The sequence below is a fragment of the Podarcis bocagei genome (genome assembly GCF_964188305.1).
Source record: "Podarcis bocagei genome assembly, chromosome: 2".
In the NCBI taxonomy this organism is placed as follows: domain Eukaryota; kingdom Metazoa; phylum Chordata; class Lepidosauria; order Squamata; family Lacertidae; genus Podarcis; species Podarcis bocagei.
The window spans coordinates 87,680,802-87,701,777 of NC_138126.1; the positions used below are offsets into that span (position 1 = coordinate 87,680,802).

General features: G+C 38.4%; 1 protein-coding gene across 1 annotated transcript in view; it reads right to left on the reverse strand.

Annotated features, from left to right (window-relative positions):
- Nucleotides 1–2,492: 2,492 nt before the first annotated feature.
- The window catches only part of GABRA1 (gamma-aminobutyric acid type A receptor subunit alpha1), a 29,401-nt gene continuing 10,917 nt past the window's right edge, over nucleotides 2,493–20,976 (reverse strand). Inside the window, exons 3-8 of the mRNA XM_081184757.1 lie at nucleotides 19,595–19,815; nucleotides 18,062–18,144; nucleotides 15,963–16,106; nucleotides 10,412–10,564; nucleotides 6,696–6,898; nucleotides 2,493–4,908 (exon numbers count right to left, since the gene is read on the reverse strand). Of these exons, the coding sequence (XP_081040883.1) occupies nucleotides 4,591–4,908; nucleotides 6,696–6,898; nucleotides 10,412–10,564; nucleotides 15,963–16,106; nucleotides 18,062–18,144; nucleotides 19,595–19,815 (1,122 nt within the window). The 3' untranslated portion in view covers nucleotides 2,493–4,590. The remainder of the gene's footprint in view (nucleotides 4,909–6,695; nucleotides 6,899–10,411; nucleotides 10,565–15,962; nucleotides 16,107–18,061; nucleotides 18,145–19,594; nucleotides 19,816–20,976) is intronic.

The window sequence follows — 20,976 nt, forward strand, 5'->3', positions numbered from 1 at the left end:
AAGCACCTGTTTTGCATGCAGAGGGTTGCAGTTTGCAGTCCTCACATCACCTGGTATGGCAGGCAGAGACCCCTGCCTGAAATCCTGATGAGATGTGCCAGCCGGTGGAAAGAGTACTGAGCTATATGGACCAGTGGTTTGACTTATAAAGTAGCTCCCTATGTGCATTTGCATAATTCCTGTGCACCAGCTTGGTTGCTCGAAACACTTTTTCCTAACCCATGCAGTGTTTGCGTACAACAGGAATGGGTGGGTGCAAACCTGCAAAAAACAAAATAAAATAATCTACAGAAGTCTTAAGCTATTCCCTTTCGTTACAGTAGTTTGGTGTTTTCCAGTGAGGAAGAGAAATGGAACTTTACCCAGTAACTCTCATGCAGTTATTTTAGACTGCATAAGCCAAGCTGAAGCAAGGTCTAGTTTATTGGGACTCTGGGTCCCTAAAACAGATGAAGACCCCTTTCTAGTCACAATGGTATGCTTTAACTCAACTTTTTTGATCATGCTATCAGTGGAAGTTGGTGGGAAGCACAAGAGTACATCAGCATGAAAGTGGCTTTAAGGAAGGGATGGGGGCGCTCTGGCCCTCCCATTCTTACTGGCCTCCAGCTCCTATCACTCCTGCCCCTGTTGGCTGGACCTTATGGGGATTGGAATCAAACAACATCTGGAGTGCCCCAAGTTTGTCCATCTTTGCTTAGAGAAGGCAGCGGCAACTGCAGACCTGGCACTAAAGAAAGACTAAGAAGAGGTACCTGCTACCATATGGTTTTGCAGCTGTTGCTTTTTTGTTTCTTTGTTTTATTTGTCTCACCAGCTTCTCTAAGGGACTCCTTTCTATAATGGACTTTGGAAGTACCATTATTTTAAAATGCAGATTATGGATCTTTCATTCATATAACGGATTATAATCTTATTTGAACAAGGCCTTCCAATTTCCTTACTTACTGACTTTATTTGCTTTGCTTTGTTCTTTTATGCTATAGGGGGTGAAGGCCTTTAGCCTAGATAAGTTAAGTATCGCTTCTTCCCTTAATTCATTTACAAGTTTTCAACCATGACCGAACAGTATATTCAAGAAATATATAGTTGTATTCTCAGCACCCACGGGTCTCCCAGTTTCAGAGAGGCAGAAGGTATCAACAACTAATAAACTCAATCCATTGCCAGAACTTCCATAATCCCTCCTCATTTGTGTGGGCTTTTATTTAGATCTTCTTTCTTTCTTTCTTTCTTTCTTTCTTTCTTTCTTTCTTTCTTTCTTTCTTTCTTTCTTTCTTTCTTGGACCTTATGAGAATGTCCTCCAATAAGCAAAACACACACACCAAAACATACTGTTCGACAATGTATTGTCTTCTTCTGTACATTTATTTTGTGCTTTGTTTTTGGATTGTCTTTGAATTGCTGGGATTAAACATCTATGGGAAAACTTATCAGCTCATGTGACACTTCATATTTTCCCTGAGGAATTTTATCTTGTCAATTTTAATGGCCACAAATGCAGTTAATGGCCACAAATGGGTTAGTAAGGATTAGGGAGAAAGAGGAAATAAATAAAACAGTAGCCAAAATTATGCAGCAGCAACTGTTTTTCATATCCCTTTCCACAGTGCTTTTTTTCTTAAAAAAAAAACATTTAGGTGTACTCTCATTTTGACTCAAGAAAATCACCATTTTATCAAGGGGGGGATACGGTAAATGGACAAAAGTGCAAAGATTCACAAAATGTTTATGGGTATGGGTACCCCTGCGTACCCCCAGAAAAAAGCACTGCCTTTCCAAACATGCTGTCTTCTGCCACTCCTTCCAAATCACTCATTTTCTATAACATGGCAAAAGAAATTTCTGTCTGCTTTATCATTTATCAAATCAGTCTTAAAATGAAGCCATGTTTAAACATAAGATAAGCCAAGTAAAAAACATTCACTTGTGTTATTCGTAGTATTTTTTTAACTTTATTAGTATAATTAGAATTACAGTATGACATAAAATAACGAGCTTTTGCTAAACTCTGTAAAGCATTACATGCGTCTGCCATAAACAACCTCTATTATAGATTTAGGTTTTATTGCCACATCACTGCACTGAGGTGCAATAAACATTCAATGTCATCTTTTGTTTTTGTTTTTTAAATTATCCCAGGAGTAAACAGAAACTGTCCTCTATAAGAGTGTATCATTATTTTCAAGGAAGACTTACTATTATTACATGGTTTAGCAAAGCACTGTAAAAAAGCTACATAGAGAGAATACCTTGTCCTTGATAAACTGTGCAATCAGGTTTATACAATATACTATTCACATAGACTAACAAACTAAGAGATGATATTATGCAGTCATTGCATAGCAAAAAAGCAGACTAGTTAAGTAATATTCACATCTAATGTGCAAAATGCAGACCAAAAAGTAGCAAAATGGATAATTAGGAAGGTAAAATGCCCTGAATGAACACACTAGTTTAAACGCCAAAAATAACAAGATAAACAAATACCGAAGTTAAAGAGTCGTATTTTATTTTATTTTATTTTCTATACATATATCTACACATAATACCAGAAGATTACACATCCTCCTTTAGCAAGCTCCAATCAAATTCGCTCATCAAGTTTAGACAGGACTAAATGGTAGACAATGAAGCATTAGTTTTTGTTTAAAAAAAGTCTCCTTTTCTAAAGAAAAAGTTAACTATTTCGTTTTGTAGATACTAAGTGAGCAGCAACCTCTTGATTTATTGAGAAAGAGTATATAAAACATTGCCTGTAACATGTATAGATATCAAACTGACTATCTTATTAGCTATTTTGATTGAAGGTCCATGTAGCATTGTTTTTTAAAATGCATTCACTACCATGTGTTATGGATTCTGAACCACTGCGTTAAATGCTTCCAAAATACCATCAGTGTCTCCAACATTTTGAAAATATCCGTCTCTGAAATTTGACTCCCCCCTCTTAAAATAAATTCTCATCAGAAATGAAACTGGCTAGAATTATTTTTTGAAGGGAATACTAATAACTTGCAAAATGGACATCTTGTATTTAAAGCCCTTACATATTGTTCCTACAAATATATTGCTACAGTAAAAATGAAATGTAATAAGTTTACTCAATAAAATGTATTTTCCTGTACATTCTTTTGTGTATGGTTTTTTTCTGTATTTAATGCTACATATATTACATCACTTATAATTAACAGTTATGTATCAGCAAATATAGCAATAATATACAGATGATTTTTGTCTTAAATATTTTACCATTTTCCTACCAAATATAACTCCATATTTTTTTGTATTCACGCGTTACCTGAGCATACCAGTCTTAGCCTAATAATATACACTGGATGACAGCTTCAACCTGCAAGTACTGTACAGATAGCCACTTTACAAATGGAATTAATTCCAAGCTCTCCTCTTTGTCTTTCTTACATTTAGTCTTTTCATTTTCTTTCAAATGCCACTGACTCCTTTTTTGTTTTTAGCTGCAGGCTCTAAATATGTTTCTTTTTAAAATATAACATATTAAGAGCTTAGAGAGGTGAACCGTACACAATATATTAAGAACATAAAAAAGTAAAAAAATGTACAATCTCATGCTGTATATTTACAAATATTATCGAAATAATAGATTTTGTCTTTCTCCTATCCTTATATTTCAATCTAAAGCTTTTAATGTACGGTTTTATAAAATAATACATTCAACTTTTCTAGAGCTTGCAAAACTGTGTTCTTGTGTTTTTTCCCCCTTCCTATAACAAACAAAAACCTAACCAAAACAAAAAATTCACCCTGTAAATAATCCAAGAGTCGATTTCTCTAACGCGTTAGAAGTAATTAGAGCTCTGCACTTAATGTGCAATAGATTCAGTATTATCAAGTCAAGTGACAATCTGATGCTTAAAATAAGACTGCAGCGAGAGAGCATATTAAAGCATTCATCATCGTTAATCAAATGTGCTATTCTGTGATAACCTGTACCATTAGTAAGTAGGCTTCCTTTTATGTAAATAACATTATATACTTTTTAAACTGGTGGTTGGTAATTTAGGCAAAGAAAGAAAGAAAAATAAATCTAGGAAAAATACTGTATTTTCTGGAATCCACCACTTTGGAAAGATGTATATATTCTATAAAAGAACTGAAAATAAGTAGCACTCCAAAAATGGAAAATACCATACCATATGTGCAACATGAACATATATAAAGACTGCTTTACCTTCTATCATTTTGCATAAAAATATTTCTCTTCTGACATGTACAGCATCTGTTATGGGAACATTCAGCAATAGGCTATCTACAAGTGATTTGGATTTCTTACATTTCCCTCTCTTGTTCAGATTCACGGTTCAGAATCAGGTGTCTACATCACATTGTTACAGCCCTAGAGTACAGAATTAATATCTTTTCTATTATATATTTATATATATATATAATATACTTTTACTTCATAAAATAAGGAAATCTCAATTTCTTTTAAGACAGAGGCAATGAAGCAAATGGGAATTGCTGTGTGTTTAAAACCAAAAATAATAATATTAATAAGACAATCCCCAGTGCAAAAGAGACTGAACAAACTATATATATGGTTAATGGGGTTAGTGAGGAGGAGGGTTTTGGTCTTTAAGCTGGGGCTCTCTATTTAAATAGGTAGCCCAATACACTAAATTAAAAATCCCAAAAAGCAATGGGAATGCTATTCTTGATAGTCGGTCAATTTTGCTGACGCTGTTAAAAGTTTTCTTGGGTTCTGGAGGTTTTGCGTCAGCTTTGACTTCTTTTGGCTCTATTGTTGCGCTTTTAGCAATGGTAGCTAGTCCAGGGTCCCTTGCGATATTAGCGGTGAAGCTAGTTGCTGTCGCTGGTGCTGTGAACGAGTTGTTTTTCATAATCAGAGGATCCTTTACTTTCTTTGGCTAGGAATGAGAAAACATAGACTTTAATCCAATACATCCATTCGACCATCCATTCAAATGCTTGGATGGCTCTGAGACATATGTATGCTTTAGGAATATGCAAAACATTCCTTTTGTTTTCCACATGGCTATTTCCATGTTGTAAAAAAACAAACCATGAGATTGCATTTCCTGGCCATTTATGCACAAAAGCAGATGTGCACATTTAGGAAGGGCAAAATTTTCTGATATTTGTTTAAAAGTCATGGGGAACTTTAAATACACATGTGTTGATGGGAATGTATATATGTAGGTTGTTTTATATAGATAAGTTTGTTTTAACAGAAATTTGTCTTGTAAGCATGGGTGCATCCTTTCCCATAAAAATGAAAAGGCTCTTTGATAGAGTAGGATGTAGAAGAAGGGGATACCACTGTTTACACAATTCCCTGAGAGAAAATCAATTTAATTTAGTGGAATTTTATTTTGAATAGACATTCCTATGATTGCACAATTCCTATTATGCATGCCCCCCCATTTGAAATTCTACCTAGATTATATTGTTCACCTAATCTCCCATTCTATACATGTTGTTTTGCAAAGCAGCTTCTGAGCTACAGCAGCAGACTTTGTAGTAAAAGCATTGAATTATTATTATTATTATTATTATTATTATTATTATTATTATTATTATTATTATTGCCTGTAAAAGCTCATAACAGTTCTTTGCTAGCCCAGTGCATTACATTACAGCACTGCATATGAGAGGGCTAGTAACTGGTTGGCAGCCATGTATAGAAATGGAGGAAGTGTCACTTCTATGTTTGCCAAGTGCACCTGAGCACAGAGATGTGTGGCAGAACTACACACATTCATTTTAGAAAAGAACGGAACTCTAGATGAGAGAACTCCATTTTCTTCATTCATTTCAATTAAATGAATGGAAATCCAAATGAACAAGCTCCAAATGAAAAATCCATTAGTTTGCCATTAGTTCTATTCATTTAATTGAACTGGAAGCCTGGAAAGGCCTGTACAGACCATAGAGATGTCACATGTAGGAGAAAAGAGGCAGAGAGCAGTGAAATGGACAGAGGTGAATGCTGTCCAGTCTCTATCCAACCCCTTGCCTACTTATTTTTAAAAAAACCTTTTGGCATCGTCAGCAACGTGCAGTCTTCTGCCAACATCGCAATTTCCCCCAGTGCTATTATTTTCAGACTCAAGGGTCTGGATGGCACGTGCATATACATCTCTTGATGTCTTGTGATTTGATGAATCATCCCTTGGTGGCTCACTGCTGAATGTCCAAATTTTCTCAACTGAAAAGTCTTATTTTGACATGGCAACAAGGGTGATATGCAAGCTGTCTTTGAGGTGCTGAATTGATGTTAGCTGTTTCACACATATATGCAATTGCTCAGCAATTCACATGCGTATGTGTGATTCGCTCTTAGCTGCAATCTGAAAAGGAGCTGCAGTAAATTCCATATTTCAATGCAGATATGAACTTTTTTTAAAAAAATCTTAATGGGCTGCTGAATTTATAAAGAAGTTGCTTGTTAATGTTGAAAGGGAACTGCTAGCATCTGAGTTGTAACATCTTTGGGAGGAATTAATGATACTGGATTCCTTGAAACAGTCCTAATACAAGGGGGAGGGGCAGAGAGAGCAAATTGAACTCTGAGGGGCTTACATTTGAATGAGAATGCTTAGGACAGATTATCAAGTTCAAGCACTTTGGTTCTGTAGGATCATGTTTCCCATGCAATGTGTACAGTGGGTCATATGACAATGTATATTATTACCTTTTCGGGAACAACACTCTTGCCATCCCATGCATAGCCTCTCTTTGTAAAGTAGTTCACTGTTGCAAATTCAATCAGTGCCGAGAAAACAAACGCATAACACACGGCTATGAACCAATCCATAGCAGTGGCATAAGCCACCTTGGGGAGAGAATTCCGTGCACTGATGCTCAGGGTGGTCATTGTCAGCACAGTTGTCACTCCTGAAAAGCAAAGCAAGAACATTTCAGAACTCATCCAATCGCCACCCTGTTGCCTACTCCCATCCACCTCACAACTGCGATATCGCTTTGAGTATATGCCATTGTAGAAGAGGAGGAGAAGAGTTTGGATTTGATATCCCGCTTTATCACTACCCTAAGGAGTCTCAAAGCAGCTAACATTCTCCTTTCCCTTCCTCCCCCACAACACTCTGTGAGGTGAGTGGGGCTGAGAGACTTCAGAGAAGTGCGACTAGCCCAAGGTCACCCAGCAGCTGCATGTGGAGGAGCAGAGACACGAACCCGGTTCCCCAGATTACGAGTCTACCATTCCTAACCACTACACCACACTGGCTCTCTCAACTGTAGTTAGTTACAGACGTCTTCAGGTTTGTTTAGCAATACCATGGTCCTTTTTGTAATACAAACATTGGATTCACCAGCAGGAGCATCCCCTGACCAGAGTTCCACTCGGGGTGTGTTCCAGCAAGCAGTGCTGCAGAGTGTGGCTTTTGTCTTCTACCCCTCTAGCACTCAATGCTACCTCTCACACTGTCCCAGATGTTTGGAGAACCCTTTGGATGCATGTGAGAAGTGGCACTGGCAGCCACCAAAGGAGGAGGGATTGGCAAAAGTTGTTTCTCCCACTTTGCCTGGGGGATCCCTTCCCTGGATCAAAAAACTTGAGTCCGCCAAAGGAGAAGTCTGGACCAGATATAGATGTAGGAACAGATCAGTCAAGATCAAAAGTGCTACTTTAGAGTGCCCAAGGGCTTGTATGTTTGTGTGTGTGTGTGTAGGAGGCATTGCTGTGGGCAAATCCTAAATCCAAGCTCTCCTTGACACATGGAAGGAGTTTCAGATACCTCACATCCTAGCTAGAGATAAAACTTACTGAGTGACAGGCATTATTTTCATTCAGGTATTCTCAATTTTTATTGGATTTGAAGTTTGTTTTAAGCCTGTTTTTCTTGTTAATTGCTTTGTGATGTTTTATGGGGAAAGATTCATAAATGAAACAGATAGTATTGAACATGTGCAGGGTAGCTACTTTTATATATACCACACCATCTTGTGCATGTTTACATCAAAGAAATTTCCACTGTGGGCAATGGTGCTTGCTTCCAGGCAAATGAACCCAGGATTGCAGCATTAGATGTTGCAGTAACATAGAATCACAGAGAGTTGGAAGTGACACGAAGGGTCATCTAGTCCAATCACCTGCAATGCAATGCAGTCACCTGATTTATGGCAGTTCCCATGCTGTCTATCTTCCATAAATACTGATGATAGGAAATCATCAGGTTGCAGCTGGAGAAATCAAGTCATATCAGGATTGCCCCTGACTACTGGACAGGGTGAGGAAGTCCACATGAGAGGACAGAAGGTAACCCAGTTTAGGTGTTAAAACTATTTGAAAACAGAACACAGAAACAGCGGGAGTGGGGATGAGCACACCATCTCTGCTGCTCTCTCACCCCCTGCCCCTCATCACCTCCCACAAATTTTGTGCCTCACAGCAGGGAGCCTCTTATACTCCAGGCTCACTGTGCAATGCTGATATCTGGAAAATCAGGGTTTTACATCATGTGGAGAAGCGTACTTGTCCCCACTCTCCTTTCCCTGTGGCCTGGATTACTATAATTCCTGAATAGGACTCTTGCTGTACCATTGAACTGGCAAAATGTCAGTTAATTGGATGATTGTGATGGTTTACCACTAGGGGATGCCATTTGGATTTTTCTGCCTGAGGCACCAAAAACATCTTGAGGCAATCCTGATTGGAATCACATCCCTCTTGGCATTTGAGGCAAATTACAGTTATGGCTATGCCTCAACTGGACGAGCCAGCTTAATGGTTTTCAGATGAAATGAATAGTCCTTTCCATTTGTCTTCTTGTTTCTGAGCCCTATCTCGCATGCTGCAGCAACATTTTCAAGCTGTTCTCCACAAGCTTAAAGACTAATGCTGATGAAATAAGAAAAATATTGCTAATGTTGATTAAATAACAGGGGAAATGCCACTGTGATCATATACTTTGCATTTTGAGTAGTGATGTTGCTCACCCGCCACTGAGCAATTTTATTTTAACTAGCTGCTGCGCTTTTACTGAAAGTGAGAGGTCTGTATCTCTGTTGCATTGCTTACCGTTGCGTTAAATCACATATTCACCAGTTACCTTGACAACTGCAGACATTTCATGTATTAAATCTCTGCTGCAGTATATTTCCACTGTGTCAAGTGTTAGCCAAAACACAGAGCAATCAGAAATATCTTGCACTATCCATATTCAGATGCATTATTTATTGTCAGAGGGGGAAAATAATATGACCTTTCAATTATCAGTCATCCCTATTCTGAAATGTCTCCAACTGCATAACGATTTGTGTAGAAAAAACTGACTTTAAGGCTGTAGTCCTGTCCAGCACAATCCTATGAATGTCTGCTCAGGCCCGTTAAGTTGCTTATACTCTCATGTAAATGTGCATAGGATTGGAGCCTAAATCACAGAGAAGTAAATGGAATTTAAGCACCCTGGTCACTCACAGAATAATGAATCAAACTCTGCTGTTTGTTTCTGTGTGTTTACATTCATATGAAATATTTGGAGGTTTTCCTTTTCCATGATAGCTAAAATAAAGCTTTAGAATGGAAAACCTAGTCAAATGCAATATATATAACCTCCCAGAATGAATTGAATTGCTTTGTGCAGCCTTCCTTAACTTGGTGTTTTGCACTGCCATTCCCACATACAGCAGACAATTGCATACAATTCTCATCTGGAGAGCATCCAGCTGAGAAAGGAGGCATTGTGTCAGGAGCTACTGACAGTGTCTCATAGAATCCTTCATGGAAGCCCCATCACCAGTAATGGACCAAACCCAAAGAACAATGCTGTGCATGCTAGTCCAACTCCTGCTGCAGCATCCCCTGTTGGCACCACTCCCACACTGCCCAGCCGTACAGAGCTTGCCTGTTCAACAGGGAAGCCTGTTGAACAGACAGAAATTTTCAAGTGCTTAGGACCCTGATCACGCAGGATTGTGGAAGGCCTACCTACATTCAGCAGGGATCCCATCAGTGGATGAGCTGCTGGTGCCTGGAGAGCATGGGGCCCACTCTTGGTCCATGCAATACTTTGTGCATTGCACAATACAGCCATAGACTTCACAGACCGGCATTTTATTGGTTTCTGTGGTCCTTGTCTTGCTATTGTCTAACACCATGATATTGCCACAGAAGCCTGGAGATAAGAGGTGCTAAAACACTGGTTGAGGGAAACTGTTCTCAATTATTCTGCTTATTACAAGACCAGAGCAGGCTGGTCCATTAGGGCAATTGAAGAGCTGCCCCAGCAACTTCAGCCAGCCCCCAACCGGCATGCCTTTTACTAACAATCAATCAGGAAGTAGCTCTGTCCGTCACTGCCTCTGACTTCACTTATGTTTGGTCTCCCTGACTTTCGCCCTTACCAGTCGAACTGAGCACCAGTCACCAGTGTACAAGACACTTACCAAAGACAGTTCTTGCTGGAACGGATTCTCTGTTGAGCCAAAAGGATACCTGGGATAGAATCACTGTCATAATGCAGGGCAGGTATGTTTGAATGACAAAGTAACCAATCTTTCTCTTCAAATGGAAATGGGTCATCATCACAACATACTCTCCTGAATGGGAGGGGGGAAACCCAAGAACGAAACGTCAATGAAATTCCTATGGGACAACATGCTTCAAATTCACTGAACAGAAATCATGCAGAAACTAGTATACTTTTTGTGCGTGGGATATGTTGTTTATTGTTTTTGCAACAGCTAGTCAAGAAATTCAGGAAAGGTTAAGAATTCCAAGCTTAGACTTTTGGAAGTGGAAGTGTTCTCCCCCCCCCAAAAAAAAATAATAATCTAAGAGGCTTTAAAGGTAAGATACATCATGCCAAGTGATTTAAAGCTGCACTTTCCATCATCTTAAAATTCCATTTGGATAGATTTTGCCAGTGACCCCTTATTTCTTGTTTTTCTCCTTCTCCTGATAGGGATAAACTCAGCAGAAGCATCTTGCTCTCTGGACATCTTCTGGAGAGTATCTGCTCTTTGCTTATGGGATATCGTGGCTTGGATTGCATAGATAGATAGATAAATTTATTGTCATTGTCCATATATACACAGTATACACAACAACGAAAATCAAACACCCACCCAAAGACCGGGTTCACATATACATTTGCACGTATCTCCAACACTCTCATCCTATTCAGACATAATCTATAAAACATAACATAATCCAGAATATAACATGACCTATTAAGGCATAACATAACCTAAAACCTAAAACATAACCTAAAACCTATCTCATTCCTTCCTACTCTAGATCAGGTTTCTGCTACCTTTGGATCACCGAGCTGAATACGGCTCATATGCCCTGGTTGGCAGTGTTGTCCCAACAGCAGCAAAAATGCAGCTTCTTGTTTTTGTTGCATTTCTAGGACTGCAAAAATAAGGGGAGGTCATCATGTATCTGGGATGGTCACTATTCATAGCTGGTAGATTGGGTTCACCTTGGTCATCTCAAGTTGTGCAACCCTGGCGTAGATTGACATTTGAGGGGTTTGACTGGGCTGACTTTGTTTTAGGAGTGGTGATTTGCCCAAATGTCCTTCAGACCCTACCTATATCTGGTTTTTATAAATTAGTTTCCTGGCTTAGCTTTCCTCTTTTTAAAAGGGCAAATTGTTCAATGAAAATCACGGTGGCATCCGATAACTATTTAATGGCCCTTGTGAAATGGTGTTTTCCAGAAATTAAGCAAGCGCCTCCTTTTTAATCTCATCATTTGTGACAGTTAGTTGAAAATTTAATATCTGGAAAAGATCAAATTCCTTAGGGTGTCTAATAATGTGGTATTGTATTCGGCACAGAGAGAACTGAAACAAAACAAATGTCAGCAGAGAAAAGAAACGCGAAGGTCTGAAATCAAAGGAAATCATCTCCTCAAACCAGAAATGATGCATAAAATAGTTCTAGATCTTTTTGAGCAAGGGCCCCCAATCATGTCCCAATGTGAAATGGAGGGTGGTTTATATGTGTCCCACTCTCTATAAGTAAATATAAGCCAATACTTAAGAGCAAACCTAGTGGTCTTTGGTGAAGCATCAGAAGGCACATTCAGCCAGTTTAATGGGGACTAGTGCATGGTGTGTGGGAATGCTCATACAGATGTGAAACAGATGTGCAAAGAGTGTTTTCTAGGCAATTCCTACCCATCTTACTCCAAAATATATGCCAGAAGCAAAAACAGTTAAGGTGTTTAATACTACCAAGATCTGAAGTTGCACAGCAGCACTCTATCTTTATTTAGTCTAGCAAAGTATAAATTAATTTGCAAGGATACAGAATTATTGGGCGCAGGGGGAAAGCAAGTTGCTGGAATGCACTGATTTTAGAGATTCTCACCTATTCATAAAAATATTTGTTCAGTTTCATTCTTAATGGTTAAGTAGGTTTTGCACAAATACTTCCTCAAAATGTTGCCAAAAAATGATCCAGGGAGCACTGGAAGGCTTTGCTTCAGTGAAAGGCTTGTGAATCCAGGATTGTTTAGTGTATTAGAAAAAGACAATTTAAGAAAGAAAATGATATTGATTTATATTATCTACATGGTGAGGGGGTCACTTCAGGAAGCATGAATCTGTCTGTTTCAGATCATGTTACTTTTGCATGTTACCAATCATTCCATTCACCATGATTCCATGTTAATCTGCCATTTTGAAATTCATCTCAAAATATGTCTTTTAATTAAATGCAATTAGCTTTGAATTATCATTTCAAAATATGTATTTATTTCATATTATATGTAAATGAATATTTTGATATGTTTAAACCACTGAGAATATTTGGAATGTTGCAAAATATGGCGGATAGCTAAAATTCTGTGTTACAGATTAACCAGAGAGGTGTGGGTCAGGTCATTTTATATAAAAAAAACATCAAGAATCTCTGAGGTATTTCAGTGAAATTGATTGACAACAAGGTGAGCAAGATAATTAATTCATGGAATTTATTCACTGCTGAAGACACTGCAATGGCCTCTAGGTGAAGTGGCACAAAAGGTAAATGTGTTCTCTCTCCTACATAGAATTTTGAAAAGGCAAAATATCTGCCTTTGACCTTTCTTTTGTTATGTAAGTGCCAGGGTAAATCACATTATTTAAAAGGTGGGCCTTCATTAATCCTTTCGTTTCCCTCCCCAACATATATTTTAATGGTCATAGTTCACTCTTCAATTTCTCTGAGTCTGGTTTGGAATGGTTTTTTTTTTATTTAATGACTCATCTACTGTGTCTGCATATGTAGATAGATGGATACTGTGCTTTTCCTGGGGGGTATGCAGGGGTACGCATACCCCATTTGTGAATCTAAGTTTAGCCTCATTGAGGGGCAGTATTTCAATATGAGTAGGAAAATGAGAGTACCTCTAAACATCTTTTTAAAGGAAAAAAGCACTGGATAGATAGATAATAGATAGATAGATAGATAGATAGATAGATAGATAGATAGATGATAGATAGCTAGATAGCTAGATAGATAGCTAGATAGATAGATAGATAGATAGATAGATAGATAGATAGATAGATAGATATAGATATAGATATACTCTCTAGTTCACTATTTCCAACACAGACTCAAGTTTATCAAGCAGATGTCTCCTAGACCCTCGTCCTTCATACCTCCGATTTAAAATATTAAAATAACTGAACCTGAGATCTTATGCACTCTTTCACTGCATTATTTCCCCCCAGGATATCCCTCCAGGGTTATGAATATGTTTATGTATCTAGTTATCAGGGAGGGAGAGAACAGTTTGCAAGCTTAGCTTTTTCTCGTTCCTCCATTGTATGTATCTATTTAGCAGTGATGTGGCAACATTTCAGGTGAGGGCCTCTCCAACCTTTCAAAAGGGTGCAGTCTCCACTGTGCAGTGTTGTAGACTTAGCTTTCTTTCTTCTTTACTGGATAAGTTCCTTTGATATTGTTTATTCCTTGATGCAAGTTCCTATCCTGCTTTGTTTTGTTTTTACTTGTCTGTGCAAACATCTTGTGCAGAACTTGGCGCTAATCATAAATAATAGTGATTAATGTCTTTTAAGCCATTATGCTAATTTTGTTTTGATATCTTTGCAAATTGGAATCCCTTATTTTTTCTGCCTGAACTGCCTCGTTCCTGACAGCATTGAGAAGATGATGTGAACAGTGACTCGAATTTTAACTATGCTCCTTCCATTAAGACTACATTTCTGTATTGAACGCAAATAGCAGGATGGATAAATGATCTTTCATATCCTGGCTTCTTTGGATGGAAATAAAGGTTTGTTTTGCACATTCCTGAAGATGCAACCAATCAGGCTGTATTTCTGATACAGCTCAGCACTCTCCGAGATGCTTATTTAGTTCATGATTGACATGGAAAAGTATGCTTGTGTGGGAGGCAAAATATTACAGTGGCTGGAACCTCAGATTCAGCTCTGTAAAATAGAAATAGCTGCTTTCTTAATGGGATAATTTGGTAGGTTTCAATGACCATTCAGTCTGAGACCAATGAGGGCCTTTCTTGAAGTCACTCCCATTGGGATTTGCTAATATGGCTTATAATTGTTATTATTATTATTATTAAGATGAGGAGAAAGAGAAACGGGCAAAATAAAACTAATTTTGGTAGCTTTGATAACCCAGTGTTTGAACAGTTGTATGCATTCCAGGCAGCTTATAGAATGTCATGCAACATGGACACTGAGCTCTGTTTGTTTATATGCTTGAGCTTCACAGGCAGTGTGATTTATTTTCCCAGAAAATGGTAACACTCAAGCTTATGAACAAATGGTGCTCAATTTTAACAGCAAAAGGAGTAGGTGGGTGACAGGAACTGAATCTTCTCCCAGCTGTCACTTATTATCCCACAACCCATTTCCCACAACTTTTGCACAGCTAAAACATCCAAGGAACGGACAACAAAAATTAAAAACTATAAACATTTCAAAAATAACAATTTAAGAAAACCCAAAAGATAGCAGCAAGTAAAATCAAGATGGGTGGTTTGTCAAAATGCCTCCCGGAACAAAAGAAAGTTTTCTGCTTCCTTCTGGGATGGGAAAGTCTACCATTTCAGCACCACAACATCAAATCCTTTCAAGTGTCCTAACAGACCACACCTCAGATGCATGTGAAACATGCGAGTGGAACTTAGGGAGTAAAAGTCATAGGTAAAATTATACATTATGTGAAAAGAACTGTCCTGGATCACAGTTAGTCACTGGGCATGTATGCTTCCTGGGTTCTTTAACACAAAAAAAATTATCCAGAATATTCCACAGAACTCCCCATATACTTCAGTCATCAGTTGAAGAACTGCTTACAGTGCTGGCCTTGTCTGAAGGAAGGTTGAGTACCTCAAAAGACAGGGCATTTTTGGTGGTTATGCCTATACTGTGGGCTTCCCTCCCCAGAGACTACCATATTTTTATATGGATTCTGAGATTTTTTTCCTGTGATTGTTGTTATTTACATTTATTTATTGCTCACTATATAAAATGTCTCAAAATGACTTACAATTGTAAAAAAAAAGCATACACAGACAAGTCTTTAAAACAAACATTGAAAGAAATAAGGCAGCATTATTTACTAAACGTGTTCATCCTGCAATATCATTAAAAGGCTAAATCCTGCCCCACTCTATGAAAACATGAACCCCAAAACAGGCAGGTACCATATGATCCCAATCAAGAATAAAAGTTTCAGTGTAAGTTTTGATAGCTTTAGGTAGCTAGATTACTGCTGCTTGCTGGTGGTGTAAAATATTTTCTATTTCCACTACCAAATAATTTCAGTTGTATTGCTTTTATTTTTTGTGGCCTGACTAGAGCGTTTTGAAGAGCATATGGCAGAGGACAAATTTAAAATAAATTATAAAAATACATATCATGAAATATGTCATTATTTTATGCAGCGTTCCTGACATTGATAATACACTTGCTGATCTGGCTTAGTAGAGAGAGAGACCATATTTATCACCCACCTGTACTGGACTGCACAATTCCAGAATCTACGGTTTGTCCCATGAGATCATATTGATTCAACCGAGAGCCATCTTCAGCTACTACAACAGACCTTGCTGGTTCCCGTGTCCATTCGTACATCACCTCTGATTTCGTATAAGCATCTAATTAGAGGAGGGGAAAGTCATTTCCAAAGACAGCTCAAAATAGTAATAATTGACTAGTCTGTTTCTCATCACATCTTTCACTTTCCTGTCCCTCTTGTCAACAAGAACTGCCTTTTCTCCCAACAGTTTATTTTATTTTGCAGCAACAACAATCCAATGAAGACCATGGCAGAAGTGAGTTTGCCGAACTTTTTCTTTCTGTTATCCAAATGCACACCATGAAATGGCAGTAATATTGAGAGGTGTATTTTAAGAATATTTGATATGAAGGCATATACTGCATTTCTTAAAGTCTTACCAAGTGTATCAACCCAAAAAGCACAAGTAAAGGCTGGGGGTTTTTCTCTCTCGTTTGCCTGACTGATGGTGTGAAAGCACCTACCACAATATCCTGACTTTGGTCCAAATGTCTGACCCCATCATTCTTGAACCCACTTATACTTTGCCTTCTGTCTACCATGTATATCCCCCAGGGCGACTTGTGCAATTTCAATTAAGACCCAAACCAGACTGCTTCCAGCCACTTCAGATTTTAGATTTAAATCCCTGAAACTGCTTGAGCAGTAGAATTATCTGAGTTTAAAGCATTTGGCAAGAACCCCATTGCCTTTCTTTTTCCCTTATCAGGTTTCTGTTGTAGTTTAAATAAGTTTCACCTTTTTAATTCCCAAGGAAATCTTCCTAATGAGTCCCTGCTTTAAACCGCGGTAGCACAAAGTTTGGAAACTATCCATCACTCCTTTCTGCACACTTGGTAAATGCAAGACTCTTTAGTCCATAGTAAGTCATTCTGTTTTAGTACCCAATAGGGAGAAATTATAGAGCTAGTATGCTGACCTCCATAATAGATCAAGGTACTAAATATCAGGAAAATACGGCATTTATAGTGGTAAGAGAATTTATAATTGATGGAGCAAGTTGTATTATCTTGACACCCCAATGCGCTAATGCTGTTGGTGCAATGATAGGGTTCACCAGCACTGAAGAAGGTCAGTTTGTAAGCAGAACTTCTTCTAATACTACAGGCAGAAGATATTCAGAGCTGTGACCACTCCCAAACTCATCTTTTGGATGAGAAGCTGACACTGGGTATGGAATCTAGTACAAAAGGTGGTTTTCCCCCAAGATAGCAGCTGAAGGAGTGACTACTATATCTCGGATCTGTAGTAGTCACCTGGTTTTCCCAAGATGGGAATCCATTATGTTGGGAGGCAATTTGATGCAAAATATTCCTCCTGATGGTCTCTCTCACTTCATGGCATCCTACACAATTATTTTCAAAATAGCTTGGGCAGAGACATGAAATAGTAATACTGGGAATCATTGCTTGGTAGGCATTGGCAAGGGCCTGTGTTGATGTCTAGATCTTTAGGTCAACATGTGAACTTCAAATGGCCACCACTTCATTAGACTGAGCAGGCTCTTTGCTGTATATGGTTAGCCAGACCCTTTGTGGTATTTTGTGAGGTTCCAAACACTCCTTTACAATTCCCATCATGCTTTGGGGAATGATTAACTGGGACATCTATGAGTTAAAATCCAACTGAAATGTGTATGATGTTTGTAAGTACATCCTGCTCTTTCAATGGAACTTGTATACCAATGGATTAAACACTTATTTGCATTAATTTTCAATTTAAAACAGGATTGCTCCCATTTGGAGGATCCACATTTTCTCTGAAGAAAATGGGAACTATCTATATGCTGTGCTATCACAGTGCTTTGTATAAACCTGGAGCGGAGCCATTTCCTTCTTTGGCTAAGGCCTATGCCAGACAGGATTACAGTTATTCATGTAGAAAATCTTCATTTAAAAAATAAAAATGCAGTGATTGGAAAATGTGTGTACACACATACAGTTCCAGGTTTTTAAGTCTCCTGTTCTGACTGTTAAGTGGTCTGTGGAAAGGAAGGATTGGGGGGGGGGGGAATGATTGTTAAAGTCAACTTACAGCTTCCAAATTTCAAAGGGCAAGCATGTGCATCCATGGGAAAGTCTTCTAAATGCATTGGACATTCTGCTCTCACTGTGAGTCTATAAGGGGTCACAGGTAATAGTACACATTTAGGAGCAAAAAGTGGCTTTAATACAAATTATAATAAAAGATATGTATTCCAGCACAGTTTGGTTAATGTAGTATATCATATTATCATTTGCATGAGCTTCCTGAAGAACACTTGCTCGCTTGGCTTAAAAAAAGCATTTTTCACTTCTGCTCACCCTTCTATTGTCACCTTGCAAGTATCTTTATCAATAGCAATAATGTTTTGTGTTATGTTATTACTAGGATCTTTGTAGTTTTCAGTTTGCTCTGTCAGCCACATTGAGGGGTTCAACGTTTGGACTAGAATAGTGGATAGAATACTCAATTTATCAATAAATAAAACTCAGTAGTCACTGGTTATTTTTGCTTTTGAGGCCAGCTCCAACACCCTTACTCCAGTGCTCATTTCAGTAGGACTAGGCAGGAAAAAATGGAGTTGCATTGTGAAAGTCTAGTATGCAATAGCAAAGCTAGATTTCTGCTAGGTCTCTTGGTCTCCTTCTCCATTTAACCTGCTTTCATTACTTTCAATTTGTTCCCTTTTTATTGCTCAGGGTTGCTCGTCATCATTACATTCAGAACAGAGCAGTGCTGAAGGTACACATTTCTGAAAGTCAGAAATATACCATTTATTAACTATGTTTATACCCCTCCATTCATTGAAGGAGCGTAAGATGATGTACTTGGTTGTGGCCACCCATGTAACAACTCCAAGTTGATGAAGGAATGGAGATTTGAACCTGGCTCTTCTCCATCCTAGTCAGGCACCCTAACCACTACACTAGGCTGATTTTCAGGAGAATTCCCAGCCCTTTTGTAAAAGAGTTCCTTGTACTTTTATGCTCTTCCTCTTTTTCTGTTCCAGAACACAAGCTTTTACTGGGGTCTGCCAAGCAGACCAGAAATGCCTATGCTCCTTCTGAAGAGCAAAATCAGCTCTGGATCTTTAAAAGGAGCAAAACAATATCCCGCTCTTCCCGTCTCATTAGTGTGCTTGGCTTGCCAAGTGAGACAAACCCCAACTTGTCATGTACAGGATGCTACTTTAATGCCATGGAGGAAAAGACTGTTTTCACTGCAGCAGCTACAGCTCATCCATAAGACTGGACTGTAAGAGCCTAATCTCCGAACTTGTTAAAGTGAAATATGAAGCCTTTTCAGTATCCCAAAGAATTAAGTGGAACTTAAGTAAGCTTAAAGGTCATAAAGTGAAAAGAGAAGCTCAGAAGAGAAGAAAAATTGATACCAAAAACAGCTACATTCAATGTATCCTTAATGTATCCTTTTCAGGATGTATACATCATTTCAAGATCTAGAATTATAAAATAAGTGGTTTTCTTTTTTAAAAAAGAGGAATATAGAAATAACTTGTTCATTAAGAATGATAAATTATACAACACGATTTCATAAAAGGAGAAGGTGCCATGTTGCGATTCTTACCTCATTGTATAGAGCAGTGTCCCATCTTCCGTAATTCGCAAGAGTTTGTTAGGCATAGTCATGTTGTGAGCTACTGATTTCTTTCCATTGTGGAAAAAAGTATCTGGTGTCCATATTTTGCTGGCCATTAAATTATTAAGTCGGAGGACTTGCATGGGTCCTTTGAACTTCAGTCTTTCATCCCTCCAGCTTTGCCGGAAAAATACATCTATTGTGTATTCCTAAAAATTGGACAATGGGGAGTTTTGAAAATAGTACAGTTTGGCAATAGGACTACTGAATAGGAAGAAGCTTCCAGAACAAGGCAGAGCTTATTTTATATCATGTTCTCTGCTATACTGGCAAAGAATATATGAAACCCAAAATTGGCTATGGAAGGGTGTTACTCATCCAGTCTTCTGCATCTGGGCCTCTACATATGCAATATGGACAGACCTTACAGACTACCACAGAACAGTGAGATTACTTCCTCAGAGAAGTTTCATATCAAAATTCAAGTATGCAACAGCAGCCGCAACAGGGAATCCCCATGGGGAAAATGGAAGACCAGGACCTTGCTCTCTCATTCCTTGGAAACTCCTTCTCTTCACCTGAAGCTATAATAGATTTTGGATCTTTGGAGCAAACAGTACAGTCCTATACATGTCTACTCAGAAGTAAGCCTTATTGAATTAAGGGGTGAAGAACCTATGGCTCTCCAGATGCTGTTAGACTCCAACTCCCATCAGCCCCAGCCAGCATAACCAATAGTAAGGGATGATGGGAATTATAGTCCAGCAACATCTAGAGGCCTATACACCCCAAAGGTAATTTGCTATGCCACACACATTCTGCTTCCACAAATTGCCATTCACTCACATCCGCAACCAAATATAATGACAGTGCTGCAACCTGGACACAAACACAGAGCTCACTTTCATTCTGCTTCTTTCACAGAAAATATTCTCTGCACCATGGGAATATCTAAATAAATTATCAAATGATAAACTCCAGATATGTATTATTTCACTCATACCACACTCTTCCTCCAGGCTGATCAGAGCAGATTGCACATGGTTCCTAAGCAGCTTCTCAATCAGACATCTTATAGGGCCAGACCTTCTCTGATTCAGCTGTAAAATGATCATGTGTCTGTATAACATTTCTTCAGAGGCTTCCTTAGGTTAAAAAGGCCTCCACAAGTAGATGAAGTACATGAAACTAGCAGTCTCTGGGTAGCAGATACCAGGATGACTATTATTTTCTCTGTTCTCTACCAACCCTCCAAATGCACTAGTTACTTTGAGAACTTTAAAGTACCCTCAGTGGGGCTTCAATTCTCTAGCTAGAAATGCAACTGTTTTTCATAAACTGTTTTAAAGGGGTAACATCCTACGTCAAGA